The sequence below is a fragment of the Nematolebias whitei genome, chromosome 1 (genome assembly GCF_014905685.2).
Source record: "Nematolebias whitei isolate Nwh7 chromosome 1, NemWhi1, whole genome shotgun sequence".
In the NCBI taxonomy this organism is placed as follows: Eukaryota; Metazoa; Chordata; class Actinopteri; order Cyprinodontiformes; family Rivulidae; genus Nematolebias; species Nematolebias whitei.
This window is the reverse complement of record NC_056498.1, coordinates 78982196-78997597: the sequence shown is the minus strand read 5'-3', so window position 1 is coordinate 78997597 and position 15402 is coordinate 78982196. Positions and strand designations below refer to the sequence as shown.

The 15402-nt window shown below is 45.9% G+C and overlaps 1 protein-coding gene across 1 annotated transcript in view; it reads left to right on the top strand.

The window, feature by feature from the left end:
• tjap1 (tight junction associated protein 1 (peripheral)) overlaps positions 1–15402 on the top strand; it is a 47752-nt gene that overhangs the window by 7023 nt on the left and 25327 nt on the right. The window contains exons 3-6 of the mRNA XM_037687656.1: positions 217–370; positions 2190–2218; positions 2483–2644; positions 2983–3049. Of these exons, the coding sequence (XP_037543584.1) occupies positions 251–370; positions 2190–2218; positions 2483–2644; positions 2983–3049 (378 nt within the window). The 5' untranslated portion in view covers positions 217–250. The remainder of the gene's footprint in view (positions 1–216; positions 371–2189; positions 2219–2482; positions 2645–2982; positions 3050–15402) is intronic.

The window sequence follows — 15402 nt, the reverse complement described above, 5'->3', positions numbered from 1 at the left end:
CCCCCCCCAATCTCTCTCTGTCTCACTCTCTCACACACACACACTGTCAGCTGTTTGATGGTGATGAGGTCTGACGGCCATTGATCTGCTCTCAGGGACTGGCTGTGTCGTCCTGATGTGCTCCAGTCGTGGTTGAGGCGTTGTGGTGTGTGGTTGGCAGGTGTGGGGTCGTCTGGCGTAAAGATGCTTCTTTAACGACCTCGTTTCTCCCGGCAGGACGGACTGACCGACCAGACGCAGCATCAGGAGAATGACGAGCGCCGCCCCGGCCAGAAAACCGTACCGGAAGGCTCCACCACAGCACCGAGAAACGCGCCACGCCCTGCCCACGGCTCCGCCACCACCTGCGCCGCAGCCCGACATCAATCAGGTAAACAAACACCTGGACACACCTGTCCACCCCTCACAGCAGCTGATCCTCAGCGCCGATGATCAGTGGCCGTGCGGTGATTGCCTCCAGCATGGCGTCCTGTCTGACAGTGAACTGGACATTTCCAGCCCCTCCAGCCTGGAGTTCTGCATCTCGCCACCGTCGCCCTTCAGCAGCCCCATTCCCCGGTCCAACTGGGTCAACAGAACCACAGAGGGGGACTTTATCGCATCCGATCGCAACACTTCAGGGCGTTGTTATGACTGGAAGAGTTCTGATAGCAGACAGACTCGCAGCTCTGCGTCGGGCAGGAAACACTCCCCATCCCGGCAGAACAGCTACCAGAACTCCTGGTTCAAGAGCTCCGCCCCCACTGCCACACCCAAGGGCATCCTGAAGCAGCCGGCCTCGCCAGGTCCGAACCGCACCAACGATGACCTCAGGAAGTCGAAGTCTGTGGAGCTGCTGGACACCTCGCCCACTCGCTCGTCGGACTGGGTGGAGCTTCCAGCAGAGCAGCGGGCATCAACTTCGCCGCAGTCTCTGGCTCCACCTTCACCTAGACGGAACACCAGGAATTGGAATACACAGGTTTTAGAGGAGAAGGTTCGCTTCTCCAACTTTTTAGATGAGATCACTTGTCAGATCTTAAGCCCCGCCCACCTCTTGCTGCTGGGCAAGTTACCTGTTAAGCAGCGAGATGGCCATGCCCCCCACGATGGCCGTCACCACACAAACCAGCAGGGGGAGTCTGCTAACCGGACTCGGCGCTGGGACAGCTGGGTGGCGTCTCTGCAGCGACCCGACAGCTGCAGGGTGGGGCATAATGACAACATAGGGAAGGAGGCGGGGCCTGAATATAACAAGGCGACTAGAAGAGTAAAGGTGGAGGTTCAGGACACGAAACGACCTCGGAGACACGGACGTCCTTGGTCGAATTTGTCTCTTCTGTCCCACAAGGTAGGTGAGAGGTCCAAGGTGTCCTGTTCTGTTTTACCTGCTGCACACCTGAGCTCCTCCCCCTAGTCAGTCCACCTGTTGGACCCTGGATTCTCTGACGATTGCAGATCTATAGAGGCCCGAAGTGGACAAAACTGATTAAATGTAGTTTTGTAGTTTTTGTTGGTTTGAGCCAGTTTTGTTCTGAACCTTTGCTTCAGGCCACTTCGTGTTTACTCCTGTCAGACGTTTGGTTCTGATCCGGTCACGTCAACATTAATTAATCCTAGTCGTGGCAGCAGGACGGAGCAGCTGATCTGTAAACGGTCACGTGATGCCCTGCTGCTTTCTGTACATCAGCCCGGATTGATGAGGCGAACAGAACCAGGAAACACAAGTTGATTATTGATCCGGCCTGACCGCAGCAGGAGCTTAAGGAAGTCCTCCTGGAACTGGGTCAAAACTGAACCAGGAGTGCGTCTGGGCTTCATATGCGGGTTTTATACTGTTGGTAGGCTGGTTCCTGACCCGGAGAACTTTTAATACCTCGTCTTGTAGTCCAGACTGGCTTCCTGGACCTGGACTTTCAATGACCTGCTGTAGAACTTTGCTTTGAGGCTTCAGTTCTGAGGTTCATCAGAACCTTTAAATTGTTTAAAGTCCCTGAATAAGTGTCTTACTCTGAACAATTGATCCGGTTCTGGAAGGTGTCTCATGGTTACTCACCTTTTTTGGTAAAAAATGAATAAATAAATAAAAGTTCTGATCAGATGCTCTTCGTTAGTGTTTTACTCCGGGTTTAAAATGCAGCTGATGAATCTGAGACCTTTAAATGTACGGCCCTGACTGACCCGTGTGTTCTGCCTGTGTTTTCTTTCAGGAGGCCTTATCGGACTCGGACAGGATCAGGTGAGTTGGTTTGGGTTTTTATGAACCAGTTGGTGTTGTTAGGCCTCTGGTTTGATCAACGAACCGTTCTAAAATCTGTTAGCTAACGGATTAGAACATGTTCTGTTGCAGTCTGAACATGATCACTGCAGATGAAAGATTAGATCAAACACAAAGGTCCTGGGTTCAATTCCCAGCTAGACCTGAGATCTTTGTGTGGAGTTTGCATGTTCTCCTCATGTTTGCCTGCTTAAATAAATCTTCTTTCCTCACCTCGTTACCCAGGATCCTCCAGCAGCAGAATGAGGACCTGCGACGCCGCCTGTCTCTCTCCACCCACAAGATGGAGGCCATGGAGGCGGAGTTCGAGGGCAGTCGTCACTACATGGAGGCGGAGCTCAATCAGACCCGAGACGACTTGGACAAGATGAGGGACAAGTTCCGTAGGTGAGGAGTAGGAGAGTCCAAATAAGGACTTTATTGTGGTGGTTCAGAAACCGTCCTCTACGCCCAGTTGATGATTACAGGAAGTTCCTGTTGACAACGAGGCCGTCTCATGTCTGTACTGTGACCCAGCTGCAACCCAAACATGACGCAGCTGGGACTATGTTCTCACCTGGTTTGAACTCTGTTCTCACCTGGTTTGGACTCGGTTCTGTTTGGACCTGGACTTTATCCTCTGTGTTGACTCACTTCCTGTATAAAGGCTAACAGCCATGAATCTGAGCCTGTACCTGGTCTAGTCTTTGTCCCAACTGACCGTGTCCACCCTTGTGTGTTCTCAGACTCCAGAACAGCTACACGGCATCTCAGAGAGCCAATCAGGACCTGGAGGAGAAGCTCCACGCTCTGGTAGGACTCTTGATGCACGTCTCTGTGTAGTTGATAATGAATCTTGTTTACATGGGGGCAGGGCAGACTGTTCACATGACTCATGACCTCATGTGTCAGCTGTATAACGGAGCTCCTGATTTGTTCCTGCCTTTCTGATCTCATTGATAAGTTGTGAATGAGCTGACCTCATCGATTGCTGTATTGATCCTCTTTGGATAACTCCTGACTGACTGGGTGGTTGCTATGGGAACTAAAGCGTGAGGTCAGAACTGAACAGGTAGTTCACACAAAGCCATGGCGGCGTTGTCATGGTGACTTCCAGACATGTTACGTTTGGGTGGTCAAATCTATTATTAATGGTTTGTAGAATCATAGCTGAGGTTTTAACCATTTGAGTTTTAGAAGAAACTGTTTCACTGAAACTAAAGTCGAATTTTGTCTGTACAATTGAAACAACACTGACGTCACAAAGTTACTGATGACATTGCCATGTGTATTAACTTCTTGGATACACTTTGTTACTGTGAATTATTACTGAAGTAACGGTAATAAACAGCTTTCCAGTTATTTTTGTCATTTGGATTTCTTTTAAAAACATGTTTGTAGGAGTGGGCGATATGGCTCAAATATAATATTGTGATATTTCAGAGCATTCTGACGATAACAATAAATTTTGTGATATAACAAAAAAAAATCTTATTCATTTGACAAAATTAATTTAACATGCTGCTTTGCAGTATTATATAAAAACAAAAAAAAAAAACTAGGGTTAATTTTACTGCAATTACTTTATTTAATAAAGTATTTAGTCTAAAAGTCTAAACATAAAATGGATCCTTCTGTTATTTAGATTTAAAAAGTCTGCACAAAATATAGATCAACAAAATCCACCACAAAACTAAAGTGTTCAGTGTACAGTTCACAAATAAACTAAATAAAATTAAAGCCTAAGATCTGTTGAGCATAAATTTAACATACAACAAAATACTGTTTATAACTTCCAAAACTTGTGACAAGGTGTCTTCAGCTGACTCTGAAGCTTGTTGGTGTTTCAGCTTCCTCTGTTCCTGCAGGAATTAGTCAATTTCTCTGACTGCTCTGTCTTCGATCACCTGCCTCTTTTCTTGGTCCATGGATTGACTGTGGAACTCGAGAGACACAGCTGAGCTGCACATTTGTATCAGCAGTTTAGACAGAGCTTGAGAGAAGAGGCAGCTTGAGCGATGCCTTTAGCGTTTTAGCTATATTGCGCGCGGCTAGCTTAGCGTTACGCCAGTACCGGTGGGGTGTTGTTCTGTGGTTGGACGTGCTCGGCTCTGTTAACAGGGCGGGGTCCCCCGCTTGTATAATGGTAGGGGGAAACACTGACGTATTTAAGTCATGAAATTAGCATATCATGATATAAATTATTTTCCCGGGCAAGCTTTTTTTTACCGGTTTTATCTTGAACAATATGGTATGGCCCAGCCCTACATGTTTGATATTTATCGGTTAGATTTTTGAATGACGGTTCTTTAAATTTTTTTAAAATTTCGGCACATTTTCTGCTTCAGGTTTGTAGTTTGGCTTTATTTTGTTTTACGTCCATTTACAGTTGGACTGCTGTGACTTTGTATCTTTTCATTAAAGGCATTCCTTCGTGAAATGCATTTTTATTTTTTTTTTTCCACCTTGTCCTGTCCGGCATTGTGGCACTCAGAATTATTGTCTGAGTGTCAAAGTGATGCCCAACAGATTTACTTTCACAAGCAGAGCATTATGGCTGGCCTTAATGCTCCACTTGATGTATAGATAAAACTTTATTAGAATTTGCTTTGGATTTGTTTCAGATGTAATGGACATGGGGATGAAAAAACAAAGAAGATAACAAAGCAGAAAAGTGAGAGAAGGGTTAAAAGGTAAAGGAGATGTGAATAGAGGAGAGAGAGAGAGAGAGAGGGATAATGAGAACACAAATCTACATCATTGAAGTCTGCCTCTAGATCTGCGGAAGAAAAAGAAAAAGACTAAACCGAGAAACCACAACAACAAACAACATATATAATGATACTTATAACATATTAGAAAGTATTTTATACAGTACATGGTAATACAAGATGTATTTAGTGGTCCGCAACCCAATTGAGTGTGTATCTGATAAACACCTGAATCTAAACACCTGTGTGATCATGCTTATCACTATAAGGTTTCTCCATAAAAATGTTCAATAGTGAATGTGAGGACCCACAGATCCGTCCCCACTGGACACAATGGTAACACGGGGAAGACCAGAGCCACAGACACACGGTGGCCCCAAAGCCCGCAGCTCCGGGAGTCCCCCAACAGGGACAACCCCCCACCCAGAGAGAAGCAGAGGGAAGCCCTGAGCGATCCCCAGCAACCACAATGCAGAAACCCCAGGAGGCTGCAGCGACGAGCCCACAGGCCCCGCCGGCAACCCGCCCCTCCAGAGTAGATCCGGCCATGGACACTGAGCCACGAGTCCCGAGGTCATACCACCCCCCCACCCCCCACCCCCCCAACAGAGGCCTGACAGAGCCAGGGCACACAGGCCCCGGCAGGCAGCCACCAGGGCGGGCCGGTACACACCCAATCACCCAGCCCCAGATGCTGAGAGTCACCCATGCACCGGCGGCAGGGGGGCCCGCCACTGGAGGAGAGCACGACAGGGTAAGTAAACCCCACATTAAATGGGGGGCCCAAATTGATCTGAGGGGACCACCTAAAACCCAACCCGAGACATAAACAGGCACACATTGATAGCCACTGACTGAAAGGCCCTGTCCCCTTTAGTTTTCAGCCGCGTACGTGGAACATCCAAGAGGTTCTGTGACTGGGAGCGAAGACCACGAGCAGCAGAGTATTTGGTCAAAAGCTGACAAAGATGCACAGGAGCCTGGCCATTTAAAGCTCTGTACGTCAGCACAAGAACTTTAAAACGGATTCTAAACTCGACTGGGAGCCAGTGTAGTGAATATAGGACTGGGGTGATGTGACAGTATTTGCTGGATTTGGTGAGAAGTCTGGCAGCTGCGTTCTGAATTACTTGTAGACGTGAAACAGAAGACTTGTCCAGGCAGGTAAAAAGGGCATTACAGTAGTCCAGACGTGATGACACAAAAGCGTGAATAATTTTCTCTAGATCAGTTCTGGAGACCTTAGGTCGTATTTTAGAAATGTTTCTTAAATGAAAGAAACAAGAATGGGGAAATAGCTTTAATGTGAGACTCAAAGCTTAATGATGAGTCAAATGTGACTCCTACATTTTTTACTTTTGATTTGGCTACTGGGCAGAAAGAGGCAATTTTCTGATTGATTTTTGGGTGAAGATGACTGGGAGCAGTAATCAAAGTCTCTGTCTTACTGGTGTTTAAAACCAGGAAGTTACTGGCAAGCCAGTCACTGATATGGGACAAACATTGGACAAGGATGGCCAATTTATCCAGCTGGTGTGGTTTAAATGAAAAATACAACTGAATGTCATCAGCATAAATGTTATAAGAAATATCAGAAAAGGATTGAATAATGCTGGCAAGTGGGATAATATAAAAGGAAAACAAAAGTGGACCCAGAACTGAGCCTTGTGGCACCCCACAAGTTAAGGGGGCATAATCAGAGGAGAACCTGTCTGTCTTGATGCAGAAAGTTCTGTGAGATAGGTATGATGTGAGCCAGTCCAAAGCTGAGCCAGAAATACCAGCCACAACCTTCAGTCTGTTTAATAAAGTTGTGTGGTCGACAGTATCAAAGGCAGCACTAAGATCTACCAGGACCAACACAGAGCATTTTCCTTCATCAGAAGCCATTAACAGATCGTTGTGGACTTTTACCAGAGCAGTTTCAGTGGAATGGTGTTTTAGAAAACCAGACTGAAAGGGATCAGAGATCTGTAACTGACAGAACCAGGATCTGAGTTGGGTTTCTACAACTTTTTCAAGTAATTTACTGAGAAAAGGCAGTTTAGAGATGGGACGAAAGTTGGAAAGGGAGCCAGAATCAAGGTTAGGCTTCTTTAAGAGAGGGGTCACTTCTGCTGTTTTAAAATACGATGGGATGGACCCTTTGTTCAGGGAGTTGTTAATTATCATCAACACTGTTGGACCAATACAGGCTAGAGTCTGAACAAGCAGAGAAGGAGGTAATATTTCCAGTGAACAAGTAGAAAGTTTCATTTAGGCAATTAATGATGTCAGGTCATTTAAAGTAATTGGAACAAAAGAAGAAAATGACTCAGAACACTGAGGCTCATCTTGAAAAATAGAGGCGCTTGGAGATATATTGGATTTCAGGTCCATCACCTTCTTTATGAAAAAATTGAGAAACATGTTACAGTCATTGTTTGAGGTTAATGAAGCATGGTGCACTGGAGGAGATACAATACTGCTGATAGTATCAAATAACACTTTAGGATTCTTTTTGTTCAAGTGAATAAGATTGCTAAAATACAATGACCTGGCATCACTAACTGCCTTGTTATAAGCACCAAGGAGCTCCTTAAAATATTCCCGGTGGGCAACCAGACCAGTCCTTTTCCACAAGCGCTCTGTTTTCTGACAAGAGCGCCCAAGTTCTCGAGTTTGATTGTTTAACCAAGGTGAACAGCGGTAAACGGGCCCACAGTGGGTTTTGTAAGGAGCAATACTGTCAAGAATGGTAAGGCAGTGATCATTAAAAGAGTCAACCAGAAGCTCCACATCATCATCATCATCAGGAGGTGTTGTAAATGAAAAGCGGGAAGAAAACTCTGCGACTACAAAACTGTCAATAAAGCGTCTGCTCTTACTGGTAACCTGAGAAAAAGTCTCCAAATAACAGGAAATGTTAAAAGAGACAACCTTATGGTCACTGAAAACAACATCTTTTATATGTAGATTATTAAGTGCAAGTCCATAAGTAAAAACCAGGTCTAAAGTGTGGCCTGCAGTGTGAGTAGGCTCAGACACATGCTGTGAGAAGTTGAGTCCATAATATTAAGAAAGCCCATAGCAGGATGGTTTGTTGGATCATCAACATGAAAATTAAAATCCCCAGAGATGATGATCCTATTTAGCTTCACAGTAGAAGATAAAAAGTCCTGAAAGTCTGAGAGAAAAGATGAAGCAGGTCCAAGTGGTCGATAAACCAGGATGGCATATATAGGCTCAACTTTGCCTATTGGGACCATGATCATCTCAAAGGAGTTGTAAGTAGATGAAGTGATCATTTGACATAGAAAAGTCCTTTTATAGATGACAGATGTGCCACCTCCACGGCCTGTCATCCGTGGTGCAGATAAAAAAGAACACCCCTCAGGACAGCGTTCCGGGAGATGTGAAACATAATTTTCACGCTGCCATGTCTCAGAAATAAACAAAAAGTCTAAGCTCTCCGAGCGAAAAAAAGTCATTTAAAATGAAGGACTTATTGGCAATAGAGCGTGCATTAATTACCGACATTTTAGCAGAGAAAGCTGCTGACCGTGTAGAGGGGTCCACAGCGGCATCAGGATGACGTGGCAAGCTGCGCAGTGAGTCGGGATTCCTCCCGCGGTGAACTTTTGATGCCCACAGCTTCAGGTGACAACCTGTGTAGGAAACTTCTGGGAGCGTTTGAACTAGACCTGCACCAACATATGAGGTTGAATCGCCTGGCCGCACCCGATGCTGCCTCGTTTTTCCGATGCTGCCTCGTTTTTCCGAAGCCGACGGAGCAGCACGAAGAAACCGGCTCTCTTCCCCCGCTTCCTTCGTCTGCGTGTCCAGAGCAGGGGCAGATCCACAGGTAAGAGAGGAGAGACGCCGGGAGGGGCACCGGGTTCCAGCGGTGGTGGAAATGTAACTCCGTTTTGATGACACTGAAGGTTGACCATCACAGACTTGATCGCCAGTAGCGAGTGGCGGTCATATGTCCGCAAGGAAGCCACCCCAGACAGAATCATAACAATAAAATAACATATGAAGTAAGCAAACAACCTGGCAGAGGCCAAGCCAAACACAGGCGCCATCTTGCCTATCACATCACATTAAGGGGGCTGTCTTCCTGGTGCCTGGTATACTGAACACGAGGGAGTTGTGAGATGGCATGAGGAAAGTTGGGTTGGAGCCAAGCTGAGCAGTGGGAATGAGTGGTCGTTTTCCACGCAGCAGAGGGCAGCTGAAAAGAGACTCTCTGAACAACAGCTATGATGGAAGACATGTCCAGCTGAGAGATGGCGGACATCCTGGAAAAACCTCAAACGCCCTGGAGCTAAAGGTACCAGCCGAACGGACCGCAGCCCTGAGAAACGACATCCTTCTTGGGACAGCGGGCCATCGGCTTCCTTCATGCATCCACTGTGGTAATGAAAGATGAACATCTTCCTTCTGATGAGAGGATCACGAAACAGTGCCAACTAAGTTTTTGTTTAGATGATTTAATTCATGAATCTGAGATAAACTTGCCTAAATTTTAACGTTAAGAGCTAGACCTTAGTCCAAATTGAATCAAAACCCCTTCTCAAAGTCCTCAGATTTATGCCATTTACTTTCTAAAATAATATTATTGGTTGTTTATTCGTATTCAATATTTGGCATAATTTTCAAGTCATAATTCAAACTGAAAATAAACGTTACAGAATTGTATTTAAATTATGGATTCTTTGCGTTTTATTAGAGGGACAGGAATTAAGTTCGCTACAAGAACTCATGGTTTATATATGTTTGAGATGAGGCCGGTCCAGAGTAAATGCCTGTTAAAGGGTAGGAGTTTGACCGGACCAGGGTAGGAGTTTGACCAGAACAGAAGTCCAATATCCTGTACATGTATTCCTCTACACTGGAGTAGCAGTTTATTTCCCTCCTAGGGGCTGCAATGGGTTGGTCTTTGTTCAAGGTATTTCTGCTTGTTTTTGGAGATGACGGCGTGTGCGCTTCCTCTCCCAACTCTCAGCGTTTGACTACTGTGTTGTGATACACATGCTGTTGCTATTGGAGTTTGGCTAATGGTTAAGTAGCCTCTCTAAGTTGTTTTGCCTGAATTGGTGATGGTAGCGTCTTGCTCCCTCTCCCATTCTTGGTCAACCTCATAATCGGTTTGGATTGAGCTAACGGTATTGGTGTCTCTTAAGTTTGTTGTTTTGCTTTAATTGGTTTAATTAATTTTCCCCCCCTTTCCCAATTAGCTAACTTTCTGACTAGAGTTCTGGGTTGAGCTAACTCTGTTGGGGCACAATACAAAAATAAGAGAGGCTAACTGGTGATGGTAGCATCTCATCCCCTCTCCCAATTTTGGCTAACCTTTAGATCAATGTTGGATTGAGTGAACAGTGTTGGTCTCCCTCCATTTGGTGATTTTCTTTAATTGGTGATGGCAACATTTTCGCCCCTTCTCCCAGTTTTACTAGTTTTTCATCCTGTATTCTGGACGTTTTGGGAGTGGTGGAGCAGAGGTTAGAGAAGGTGGGCCTGTGATCGGAAGATGGCTGGTTCAACTCCCGATACCGACAACATCAAAATGTGGGTGGGATAGGTGAAGCACCCACACCAGCCTCCACTCTCATTTGCCCCAATCTGGGCCCTTGAGCAAGGCCCTTAACCCCCACCATCTGCTCTTCCAGGTACCTTAGACGGCAGATCTCTGCTCCACACAGAGCTGTGGTAGCGGGCATCCGGTGTAAAAATAATTGCCATGTCTTCATGTGACTTGGTTTGCTGTGGTGACCCCTGACAAAGGGAGCAGCCAAAAGGGGGTGGGGAATAAAAACATTCTGGACGTAGCTGATGATATCAGCCCCTTTTGTTGATTTGCTGTTTTTGCTTTGATTGGTGACTGTAGCGGCAGCACGGTGGCGCAACTGGTAGAGCTGCTGCCTCTCAGTGAGCAGGTCCTTGGTTCAAACCCCGGTCCAGGGGCCTTTCTGGGTGGAGTTTGCATGTTCTCTCCGTGCATGTGTGGGTTTTCTCCGGGTGCTCCGGTTTCCTCCCACAGACCAAAAACATGCATGTTAGGCTGATTGGTAACTCTAAATTGTCCCTAGGTGTGAATGAAAGAGTGAATGGTTGTTTGTCTCTATGTGGCCCTGTGATGGACTTGCGACCCGTCCAGGGTGTACCCCGCCCCTCGCACAGTGATTGTTGGACATGGGCACCAGCGACCCCCGTGACCCAAAAATGGAATAAGCGGGTAAAGATAATGGATGGATGGATGGATGGTGACTGTAGCATTCTCACCCCCTCTCCCAATCTTAGCCTGTTCTTTCTGCCTGTGATTGGACCCAGTTCAGTTTCGAACATGGATGGCTCTCACTGTTGCGTCAATTGAGGGACCGCACTTCAGACAGATGGTCACGACCTGTGGCCTGCCTGCCTTGGGCATGATCACCTGGTGGAACTTCTGTTAGAGAATCGCTGCATGAACTGCAGTCACATGCCCTGTGCTTTGAGGGTGGCTCAGCTGACCCAATTGCACCCAGAGTTTGGCGATGACCTTCCGTCTTCTGGGCAGATGGTCCCGCCTAGGCGCTCAAAATGCTGGAATGAGGCCACAGTCTCTGTGGCTCCTTCTAAGAAGAGGTGAGCTAAGTCTGATCAGAGCCTCGCCACGTGAGTTGAGCAGTTGTCCGTAGAATTGGCAGTAATCCCTTTTTCATGTACGCCAGCTGAATACTTTGGTGGCAGCAACTGGATTCTCTTCTCCACCCATGCCTGAGTTGGCTGCAGAGGAGGATGTGTTGTCTTTGGCTGCCTCTACCTGCCACTTTTTAAAGGTGAGGAGAAGGTGCAGTCATCTCGGGCTTTGGAGAATAGCTCACTCTCTTCATCTCAGAGTGCAGCTAGTGGGTCAGGTGACTGCTTTATGTAAGACATCACACGTATAGCCCTGAGGCAGCTGCAGCTAATGTCCTGCAAGTGGAGGAGCCCACCCATGGAAATGCCTTTTTCAGGCATGGATGGGCCCCTTGTCCCTTTTCTGTCCCTCTGTCGGAGGAGTACCTAAGGGAATTGCATGCTTGTTATTGCATGCTTGTTATTGCATGTTTGTTAGCGGAGTCCTAGAGCCTTTTCATGCCTCTTCACAGATGGTCGGGTGTTGACAGCTGTGCATGTGTCTGTCAAGGCAGGCTTGGATCGTATGTCGGCAGTTAAGCCTGCTGTTGGCTCACTCATTGTGTCACCAGATGAAACTCTGCACCATGATGTTCGGTGCCCATGGGCTCCATGTCACGTTACAGATGACTTCCTCTGTAAAGCTTGTAATGCCAGAGCACATGCTGGCTGCCTCGGCAATTCCTTGGCGCACCTCATGTTTGCCCTCTCTGCGTCCCTTCAGGACACTAGTGGTACAACAACAGCAATGGGCTTTAGTGATGTAGCGCTTCAGGCTTTTGTTCTGATGACCAGAGAGCTTAGGCATGTAACAGGCTTGTCGACAGGTCTAGCTGGCACATTCGACATTGACCGAAACTTGCCGAAGGACCCTCTGTAGTGTTCTGGTGGTGCCAGGGTAGGAATGCGCGATATGTAAGGTACACGGTAGAAACGATAGAAATTTAGCCTACGATAGAGATCTATCTTCTACTGGCTAACCGCAGTAATGCTGTGTCTGAAGTAAAATCAGAGTTGTCAGTTTAATAGTTACTTTTTTTAGTTGAAAACTGTGCACAAGTGGCGTTAGTCTTTTCTTCAAGAGCTAAGTAGCGAAGCTACAAGCTAACTATGCCCGGCTTGCCGTAGTGTTTCCGTATTCTGACGCATGCGCAAAACGCTGTTTCGTCGAAAGTTTTTTTTTTTTCCCCCCATCGAAAGTTAAAGTAAGCGTTGGTCGGCTTTAGAGAAACCTGCTCTCTGATCTGTGATAAGAACGCTGTATTGTGTGATTTTTACTGCAAGACCCTCTGGTCAAAGCCACAGTCTCATTTTGTGTCGGCTCTCCATTAAAGCAGAAGGAGACGCCAACTAGAGGGTTGGAGGGTGAAGTGTTTCAGTGTAAAATGCTGCTCTGTTGCTGTTCATAAGACTGGAAACTGTTAAGAGTTAACATATTTTTTGTTTAAAACATATGACGAAAACTACATTTGATATCTTTTGCATTGTTTTGCACTACAATTCAGTTTATTCAATTCAGTTTATTTATATAGCGCCAAATCACAACAAGTTGTCTCAGGGCACTTTACAGGAACATTCACATAAAAGCCAATTAGTAAAGTTCTCTATCTAAGGAGGCCAGCAGACAAGTTGAATCTTGGCTTTGTTGCAGTCTCCCATCCCGAGCAAACAGTGGCAACAGTGGAAAGGAAGAACTCCCTTTTAAAAGAAAGAAGCCTAATACTTGATTTGTTTATTATTTAAAAACTCTCTGGCCCTAGTAGTGGAATTTTCTTGATTCAAAATATATGATGGCAAAAGGACACCCTATGCTTTTTTTTTTTTTTAGCAAGTTTTATACCAAAAACATATCGCGATATATATCGTTATCGCTTCTATCAGTCCACTGTTAGAGCTGCAAAAAACAAATATTTCTCTGACATCATCTCCTCCAACTCCAGCAATCCACGTGTGCTTTTTAAAACAATCACCTCTGTTCTTAACGCCCCACAATCAGCCAGCCCAGAGAACTCCACTGAAATGTGGGACAACTTCCTGAGCTTTTTTATCAATAAGGTTTCAAGCATTAGAGCTCTCATAAGCCCTCCTTCTTACGACCCCTCCGTCTCCGTCACACGCTCTGCTGTCTTCAGTCAGTTTGAGCTCGTCACCCTGTCTTCCTTAACTGACATCACTGGTCGTATGAAACCTGCTGGATCCCCAAATGATCCCATCCCACCTCGTCTTTTTAAAGAGGTTTTTCACACCGTGGCTCCTCATGTGTCCCAAATTATAAATGACAGCTTGGCATGTGGACAGGTACCAGCGAGCTTTAAACATGCAGTTGTGACACCACTGATTAAAAAACCTAGCCTAGACCCCACAGTAATGTCCAACTTTAGACCCATCTCAAAACTGCCCTTCATATCTAAGATCTTGGAGAAAATTGTTTACAATCAGTTAACATCATACTTAAACGACCACAACCTTCTTGAACAGTTTCAATCTGGCTTTAAAACTCACCACAGCACTGAGTCTGCGCTGCTGAAAGTCTTCAACGACATTCTTTTAGCCGCAGACTCTGGTGACTGTGTAGTTTTAATGTTGTTGGACTTGACTGCTGCCTTTGACACAGTAGACCATCACATCCTCCTGTCTCGTCTGGAGAACTGGGTGGGCATTCAGGGTCCTGCTCTACAGTGGTTCAGATCCTATTTGACAGAAAGAAACTTCTGCGTGCGCATTGGTGCTGTGGAGTCCTCTGTAGCCCCTCTCACTTGTGGGGTTCCTCAGGGTTCTATACTTGGCCCTCTTCTGTTTTCCCTGTATCTACTCCCTCTGGGACATCTTCTCCGGAAACATGGCATTTCTTTTCATTTTTATGCTGATGACAGCCAAATCTATGTTCCGTTAAAACAGGGCAAACACCATTCCTTGAAACAACTCCTGGGGTGTATGGCAGAAGTCAGAGCATGGATGTCACTAAACTTCTTACATTTTAATGACAAAAAGACAGAGGTCTTGTTGTTTAAGCCTAGTGAAGGCTCCAATATCCATGCTGATCTGGGTCCTTTAACAGAACATCTGACTGAGACAGCAACTAACCTGGGCGTGAGGCTGGACAGTGACTTCAAACTTGACACGCAGATTAAATCAGTGATCAAGTCCAGCTTCTTTCATTTGAGACAACTGGCCAAGGTCAAACCATTTCTGTCACAACATCATTTTCAGATCTTAATCCATGCTTTCATCACAACTCGCCTGGATTACTGTAATTCTCTTTATGTCGGTCTGAGCCAGTCATTACTGACTCGACTTCAGCTGGTTCAGAACGCAGCTGCCCGCCTTTTAACTGGTACCAAAAAACGAGAACACATCACCCCTGTTTTAGAATCACTACATTGGCTCCCGGTTCGCTTCAGGATTAATTTTAAGGTTCTTTTATTTGTTTTCAAATGTCTTCATGGTCTCGCCCCACAGTATCTGTCCGACCTGCTCCAGCTGTACACTCCTTCTCGCTCTCTCAGGTCAGCAGATCAGCTGCTGCTGGTCGTCCCAAGGTCCAACAGGAGACTGAGAGGTGACCGAGCGTTCTCAGTCGCTGCCCCTAAACTGTGGAACGAGCTGCCTCTGCATGTCAGACAAGCTGGCTCACTTCCTGTTTTTAAGTCTTCTCTGAAGACACATCTTTTCTCTTTGGCTTTTACTTCAGTTTGAAATGTTGGTTTTAATGACTCTAAGTTATTTGTTTTATTTTATTTGTTATCTTTATTTTATTTCACTTTTTTTTTTTTTTTTTTTTTTTTTTTTTTTTTTTTTTTTTTTTTTTTG